The following is an 8,199-nucleotide window of genomic DNA, read 5'->3' as shown; positions in this document are numbered from 1 at the left end:
ATTTCGATTCATATATGTTTATCCCAATCTGTTCGTTTGTTTAGAACCCAAAAAAAAAAAAATAAATTATTACTGTTTATCGTTACTGTTCATCGATACTGTTCATAGTTACTGTTCATCCGAATACAAATCTATCCAGCCTTGTTGTTTGTGTTATCCAACTTGTTTACTTGGTTTTCAAATCTGGATTTTGGCAAAACTTGTTGAAATTTTGTGAATCTTGAAGAGAACTTACACTAATCTTGAGCTTCTTGCATTCTTGATCACAATCTTGAAATTTCTGATGTTCCGGACAACTTCCTTGAAAGTTCTTGAAAGATCTTGGAGTTCTTGGTAGTTATTATTTGTGGACTTCCTTGTTTTGTGTCGTGGTTGATAGTTGTAGTCAAGAAAAAAAAATAGAAAAAAAAATGAAAAGAAAAAGAAAGAAAAGAGGAATCGGTTGGCAAAAAAAAAAAAAAAAAGGAAAGGAAAGAAAGTGGCAACCGAATTGTTTTGAATAGGGAACCAAATCTGATTTGTGCAATCTTTCTTGGAGTAGAATTTGTAAGTTACCAAAAGTTGTTTCAAGAAGATTACCAAAGGTTGTTTCAAGAAGGTTACCAAAAGTTGTTTCAAGAAGATTACCAAAAGTTGTTTCAAGAAGGTTACCAAAAGTTGTTCAAGAGGAAAAGGATTTTCAAAGGGTTTCCAAAAACTAACTTGTTTCCAAAATCAATTAGGAAACTAAGTAAAGCACTTGGATAACTCTTTGTACTCACTTGGACACTCTCTCTCCTACCTTTTTAGGAAACTTTCCCAAACTCTCTCATCCATTTTTTTTGAAAACTTTCCTAAATTCTCTCATCCATTTTTTTAGAAAACTTTCCTAAATTCTCTCATCCATTTTTTAGGAAACTTTCCCAAACTCTCTCATCCATTTTTTTTGGAAACTTTCCTAAATTCTCTCATCCATTTTTTTAGGAAACTTTCCTAAATTCTCTCATCCATTTTTTAGGAAACTTTCCTAAACTCTCTCATCCATTTCTTTTGGAAACTTTCCTAAATTCTCTCATCCATTTTTTAGGAAACTTTCCCAAACTCTCTCATCCATTTTTTTTGGAAACTTTCCTAAATTCTCTCATCCATTTTTTTAGGAAACTTTCCTAAATTCTCTCATCCATTTTTTAGGAAACTTTCCTAAACTCTCTCATCCATTTCTTTTGGAAACTTTCCTAAAGTCTCCCATCTATTTTTAGGAAACTTTCCTAAATTCTCTCATACATTTTTAGGACCTTTCCTATATTCTCTCATCCACTTTAGGAAACTCTCCTATATTCTCTCATCCACTTTAGGAAACTCTCCTATATTCTCTTCCTAGATTTTAGGAACACTCTCCTACACTTTCTCCTATATTTTCTCCTAACTTTTAGGAACACTTCCCTACACTTTCTCCTACATCTCCGTGATTACTCTTGAGGAAGAAGTTGGTGACAATTATTTGGGCTTGAGCAGTATTTCTCAAACTACCTAACCCAACAGGTAAAGGTGTTTGGTAAGTCCATTGGAGCGCTTTGAGTGACATACACGAGGGTGAGTGATACACTAAGGGAGTGAGTGAGGCAGTTTCTACTAACTGTTTGTTGAGCCTTGCAGGTACTCTATAAACATGTCTCAAACTCATGCGACAAGTGACCCTTATGACATGAAACATGTTCTTGAAGCATTAACAGGCGCCATTGATCGCATGGCTCAGAGAATTGATACACTGGAGGATAAGGTGGAGCAATCAACCCTAGGCAAGAATGCCTCCAAGAGACAACCATACGTGGAGAAGTTAGGTGATTCGAACAATGAGGAGGACATGGCAGATGGAAACCGATTCCGGAATTATAAACGCATCCCTAATCAAGGGGATGATGAACTAAAGGGAATCAAACTCAAAATTCCTACCTTCCCAGGCAAGTCGGACCCTGAAGCATATTTGGAATGGGAGAGGAAGATTGAGATGCTCTTTGACTGCAACCACTACTCAGAGTCCCAAAAAGTAAAGTTGGCAACCATTGAGTTCACTGAATACGCAGCCGTTTGGTGGGATCAAATTCGCACCAGACAAAGGAGAAATGAAGCACCACTCATTCGCACCTGGGAAGAACTCAAAAGGATCATGAGGAAGCGCTTCATACCAGCGTATTACCACAGGGATTTGCACCATAAATTGTAAACTCTTACCCAAGGTAGTATGACGGTTGAGGATTACTTCAAGGAGATGGAGATGGCCATGCTGCGGGCTAATGTTCGGGAGGATATAGAGGCAACCATGGCACGTTTCCTGAGAGGACTACACGCTGAAATTGCAGATGTTGTGGAGCTCCGACATTATCTTGACATGGATGAATTATTGGACAAAGCTATCAAGGTGGAAAGGAGGCTCAAGAGGAGGGGTATCCCCCACCAAAGCTCCGACGTCCAATCTGGAAATTGGAGAACTCAACAGTATAAAGGCGAGATTACCCATACGAGTGAGCAAAAGTCAACCAAGGCAAGTGGGGTTTCGAATGGAGCATGGGTGCCTGGTTCGTCATCTTCAACACTGACCCAAAGGGCCGAATTTAAGGCTGATCTAGGGGCATCTAAACCTAGAAACCGCGACACTAAGTGCTTTAAGTGTCAAGGTTTCGGTCACATCGCATCCCAATGCCCAAACCGAAGGACCATGCTCATGCTTCCAAGTGGTGAAGTGCTAACGGATGAGGAGGATGAGTATGAAGGCATGCCACCATTGGTTGAGGAAGAAGAGATAATTGCCCCTGACCAACTAGTTGGACTAGGCCTTGTTACAAGGTTGGCATTGAGTGCTCAACGCACAAATGAAGAAAAGCAGCGTACCAACATCTTCTATACCCGATGTCTAGTTAACGGGAAAGTGTGTAGCTTGATTATCGACGGAGGAAGTTGTACCAATGTCGCCAGTGCCTTATTTGTCAAGAAGTTACACCTACCTGTTCAAGATCACCCACACCATATAAGCTTCAATGGTTTAGTGATTACGGCGAAGTGCGAGTGTCCAAGTAGGTTTCTGTGAAGTTTAACATTGGGAGATATGAGGATGAGTTGGTGTGTGACGTGGTTCCTATGCAAGCTGCCCATCTTATTCTTGGAAGACCTTGGCAATTTGATCGCAAGGTTACTTATGAAGGTCATTCCAACAAATACTCGTTCATGCATAAAGGGATAAGGATCATACTTGTTCCACTCTCACCTACACAAATTCGAGAGGACCAAAATGTTTTACAGAGGGAATGGGAGTTGGATCGATTAGAAGGCAAGGAAAAGAAAGGGCGAACATTGATCCTGCTCGCTAAGCCTGAGGACAACATCGGGCACTCGGAGCTGGATCGTTCCACCTTGGTGGTGTTTAACGTGTTTTCATTTGTGCAGGTTGTTCGTGGTCAGATATCCTTCATCTTGCAGTGTGCAATATCCGCAACCATAGAGATCTGTGAAGAGAGTGTTGGTCAAGTAATTCCAACCAACAATAGTCGAGTTACATTGGCCTTTGATGCAGTGTTTCCACGTCTTGATGCGTACAACTCGCAGCCCAACCAAACCTTGGTTCACCGGGCGTCCGCTCACGATCCACCCATAGGGTTGAGACGTCGCTTGTGTGATCATTGTCATGGAAATCTTGCTGTCCGCAACATGTATCTACCACCACCACGAGTTGTCCTTGTTCCACACAAGGATGTCATGATCATTCTTCGCTTAAGAAGGCGACATGCAGGCTGCTTGGTGACTATACACATGCTCTCATCACTTTTGTTTTGTAAGAGAGTCATGATTTGGGGACAAATCGCCTTTAAGAGGAGGGGAATGATGAGAATATAAAGACCAAGGCCCATTCAAGTACACGGGGAATTGGAAGATTCAAGTGAAGACCAGTTGATTGCACGAATACTTGAGTTTAGTAGGATTATTTGATTTCCTCGTTGATTTTGGTTATTTCTCGCTTTAGAAAGTCTAGGTAATTAAGCTAGTTTAATTGCAGCCCATTTGTTAGTAAGTGAGGCCCAAAATCTTCCTTAAGTATGTAGGGTAGTTTGGTCAATTTTTGGATTAGGGTTAATGCTTGTAAGGGCTATAAATAGCCCCACTTCCTCTTTGTTTTGGGATCAGTTTTTGACTATTAAATACAATTAGTGAGTTTTCACTTTCTCTTTGGCAAGGGAGTTGCCTTTGAATACTTGAGAATCTTCTCAAGTTATTCACTCGAACTTATCAATCGAGTATCTCCTTGATTGTGGCGTTCTACTACCTCCAATTTGGTTCGTTAATTCGAGTAGTTACGGGTTGAGATAATATCAAAATTGTTCGTGACTTCTAGGGATTAGTTGGGTCAAATTTCCGCTGCCTAAGCCATGGTGTTTTGATTGTCTAGATCGGGGTTTCACATCATTATTGTGCTTAGTTGAATGTTTTAGGACGTGACGGTGGTCCAAGACGCTCTTTGGGTGGAGGTTTATGAAATATCATTTGCTTGCTTGGTGAGTATACTACTCACTTGTTTGTTTACAATGTGGCTTTATTATATTGAACTTGATGCCTTGAAGGCTTATTTGCACTATTGAAACTGATTAAAGTGAGGGTGTACTTGATCGCCCTCACCCCTTTTGTATTATATACGACTGTCTACTGTTTCACTGTGGTACTTGAAATGTGCATGAAAAACTGGATTTGGTGTCGTTTGGACGAGGATCCAACGACTTTTATTGTTACTACTGAGCTCAACCCCATTGGTAGTCGATTGAATCGAGCCAGCGAGGACTTGGTCGTGAAAGTTGACGAGCCATGGGGACTGTTATATGGAATCTTGTAGTAGTGAGATTCTTGATTCCGGTATACTCGAATATTACCAAATTTCTACTGTTTGAAGTTCGGGCCCGGTAGGGGTATGTTGGGTGGAAGGAATGGACGTAAAGTGGAGCCTACGGTTGGTTATTCTTGAACATTGACGGAGGGTCAATGAGATCCGATCAAGAATGCAAGCGAGGAGAGGGGCTCTTGAGAGCCGCCCGTATCCTTTTATCAACACTATTGATGTGTGCCTTTGCTTGCTTTTGATGTATTGGAATGAGAAGCTTGATACTTGCGTATTTGAACTTTGCTGCGTGAGTGATAGTATATCACTGGGCATAAGCTCACTCTGTTCCTTTTGTTTTCCTTACAGGAAATTGATTACTTTTGGAAAGTCCATGAATGTTGGTTGCCGAGTTGGGCTTATATAAATGAAATTTTGAATAGCTCCTTTTGAGCAAACTCTAAGTGTATTTTGGATCCAATCAAAACTGTTAAGTTGTAATTTGCAAACCGTACTTGTATAAACTTGTTGGACAACTTGGGTATGTCCTTTTGGTATGTAAATGCTAAATTTCAAGATGTATATGTTTCATTGATGTTTGGTTGGATTTTGACGTGTCGGTTACTATTCATGGCCGACTCCGTTTACGTTTTTTTTTATTTTGTAATTTTGACTTGTCTAAGCGCGCTTGTATGTTCCGGAACTTTTAAACCGTATTGAATTGTTCCGTTAGTCCTGGCGAGAGCTGGGCAGGCAGTCCGCTAACCCCTTTGGTTCGCCTTAGGGGAAGGTGGGGCTGTCACAGGTGGTATCAGAGCCTAGGTTTGAATTGGCCTGGGCGTGTTAGAAAGGCTCGACTTGAGGATTATATTAAGTATGTTCCTTAAGGTTATTTACATTTATTTACTCTTTTGGTGTAGGATGGACAGACGGGGTAAACCTAGTGATAGCCCTCCGGGCGAGCGACCTCGTGGAGCGCTCCCAGTGATCCCGTACCAGATTAGGCCAAGAGGGGCCGTTGTGCGTTGGAGCCCTGCTAACCGCCTCCGACGTTGCGAGTGTCGTCACACCGTATTGAATTGTCCCGTTAGTCCTGGCGAGTGTTGGGCAGGCAGTCCGCTAACCCCTTTGGTTCACCTTAGGGGAAGGTGGGGCTGTCACGGTTTATTGATGATATCCTGGTGTATTCGAAGACAAGGGAGGAACATGAGCAACACTTGAGGATAGTATTGCAAACCTTAAGAGAGCACCAGCTGTTTGACAAATTTAGCAAGTGTGAATTTGGGCTAGAGAAATTGGCGTTCCTAGGCCATATCATTTCGAAGGATGGGCTTATTGTAGACCCGGCCAAAGTGAAGCTGTAGTTCAATGGAAACGGCCAGAGAATCCTACGAAAATACGAAGTTTTCTAGGTCTCGCAGGGTACTACCGCCGATTTATAAAGAATTTCTCGAGAATTGCAGCACCCCTAACGAACTTGACAAAGAAACAAGAGAAGTACATTTGGGATGCTAAATGCGAGAATGGTTTCCAAGAGCTTAAAAGACAATTGACCATGGCTCCAGTGTTAGATTTGCCCAATGGGACGGATAGTTATACGGTTTATACCGACGCTTCAAGAGAGGGGTTAGGGTGTGTTTTGATGCAAAATAGGAATGTGATTGCCTACGCATCTCGGAAGTTAAAGCCTCATGAGCAAAACTACCCAACCCATGACTTGGAGCTTGCAGCTGTTGTGTTTGCCTTGAAGAAATGGCGGCATTATCTATACGGGATAACATTTGAGGTATATACGGATCATAAGAGCCTTAAGTACCTATTTTCTCAGAAGGAGTTAAATCTAAGACAACGTCGGTGGGTGGAATTCTTAGAGAATTATGATTGCATGATTAATTACCATTCGGGAAAGGCCAACGTTGTAGCGGATGCTCTAAGTCGAAAGGCTCAACTAGCAAGTTCGATAGTGGGAGAGTGGAGCTTATTAGAGGATGTGTGTGAATGGAATCCTCGTTTGGAGCCACAGAAAGTGATTTTTGGAAATATTGAGGTGAAATCGATACTGTTGGATCGGATTAAAGAGGGTCAAATGGAAGAACTGACGGTGCAGAAATGGGTAGAAAGGGTGAAGAAGGGGGAGTTACCCAATTTCAACTTAGGTCCTGATGGAATTTTAAGGTTCCGAAGTCGCGTCGTTGTACCTAGGGATGAAGAATTAAAGAAGGAGATTTTGGAGCAATCACACCGCTCTAGGTATACGGTGCATCCAGGTAGTGGTAAAATGTACAAGGACCTCAAAAGTCTGTATTGGTCGGAGAATATGAAGGCGGAGATCGCCCAGTTTGTGCAAAAATGTCTTACGTGCCAACAAGTAAAAGCTGAGCATAAAAAACCGTCAGGTCTATTACAATCTTTAGAGATTCTTGAATGGAAGTGGGAGCATATAACGATGGATTTCGTAATGGGGTTACCAAGAACTCAAGGAGGTCATGATGCGATCTGGGTGATAGTAGATCGACTAACTAAGACCGCACATTTCTTGCCAGTTAATATTAAATATCCTTTGGAGAAACTTGCCAAACTCTATATGAATGAAGTGGTGAGATTACATGGGGTACTAGTGAGTATTGTATCCGATAGGGACCCCAGGTTTGTGTCTCTGTGACGGCCCCACCTCACCCAAGGGCAAACCCGAGGGTATCGGCGGGACGCCTGCCCAACTCTCGCCGGGACTCAGTCGTTCACTAAACTCCTCAATTAAATTACAAGATAAATCTCAAATATTACATCCAATTCTCCAAGAATTACATATCACGGGTACCAGAAAGTAAACCCTAGAAAAGCTGATAACTACAACCACCACGACAACTATATACATCTTACTAGTCAACTTATAACAAGTACAAATTTAACTATTCTTTAATCAAAAGACTAAACACCTTCCCGAGCGATCCCCGCGTCGGGCCCCTGCTAAGGAAAACAAATGAAATGGGGTAAGCTATATGCTTAGTGAGTAATCAGGGGTATAAATATAAATTCACATCCAAATAACAAGTAATCAGGTTATGTCACATCAGTAACAAAAAAGTAACATCACAATGGTAGGATACGGGTGGCTCCAAAGCGAGTTCAATTCCCCGAGTTTGAACGCCTGTTGATACTCCGTCAACCACCGTACTCATGGTCCATAGACTCCACTTAACTTTTTCCGTTCACCTTATCAACCCGCGCTGGCCAGTCAACAGCACACAACAGCTCGAGCGAAACAAAATAACTTAGCTTTCGTCAAAACTTTAACAAAGAACTAAATCCCAAGGTTGGCATGGAACTATCTTCGACCAAACCCCAGCTGGCTCGAATAGTTC

General features: G+C 41.8%; 1 protein-coding gene across 1 annotated transcript; it reads left to right on the top strand.

Annotated features, from left to right (window-relative positions):
• The first annotated feature begins 2,221 nt into the window (after positions 1-2,221).
• Positions 2,222-6,201, top strand: LOC140011334 (uncharacterized). Its single transcript, XM_072060127.1, has 3 exons — positions 2,222-2,905; positions 3,055-3,771; positions 6,031-6,201. Exons 1-3 carry the CDS (start codon positions 2,222-2,224, stop codon positions 6,199-6,201), a joined length of 1,572 nt encoding a protein of 523 aa, XP_071916228.1.
• Positions 6,202-8,199: the final 1,998 nt, after the last annotated feature.

The sequence above is a fragment of the Coffea arabica genome, chromosome 7e (assembly GCF_036785885.1).
Source record: "Coffea arabica cultivar ET-39 chromosome 7e, Coffea Arabica ET-39 HiFi, whole genome shotgun sequence".
In the NCBI taxonomy this organism is placed as follows: Eukaryota; Viridiplantae; Streptophyta; class Magnoliopsida; order Gentianales; family Rubiaceae; genus Coffea; species Coffea arabica.
This window is presented reverse-complemented; position numbering and strand designations above follow the sequence as displayed.

Coding starts and splice junctions, on each gene's coding strand:
- LOC140011334 (XM_072060127.1), top strand. CDS start 2,222: ATGACGGTTGAGGATTACTTCAAGGAGATGGAGATGGCCATGCTGCGG. Junction 2,906..3,054: donor GATGTCTAGTTAACGGGAAA/GTGTGTAGCTTG, acceptor GTGTCCAAGTAG/GTTTCTGTGAAGTTTAACAT. Junction 3,772..6,030: donor GGCGACATGCAGGCTGCTTG/GTGACTATACAC, acceptor GTGTATTCGAAG/ACAAGGGAGGAACATGAGCA.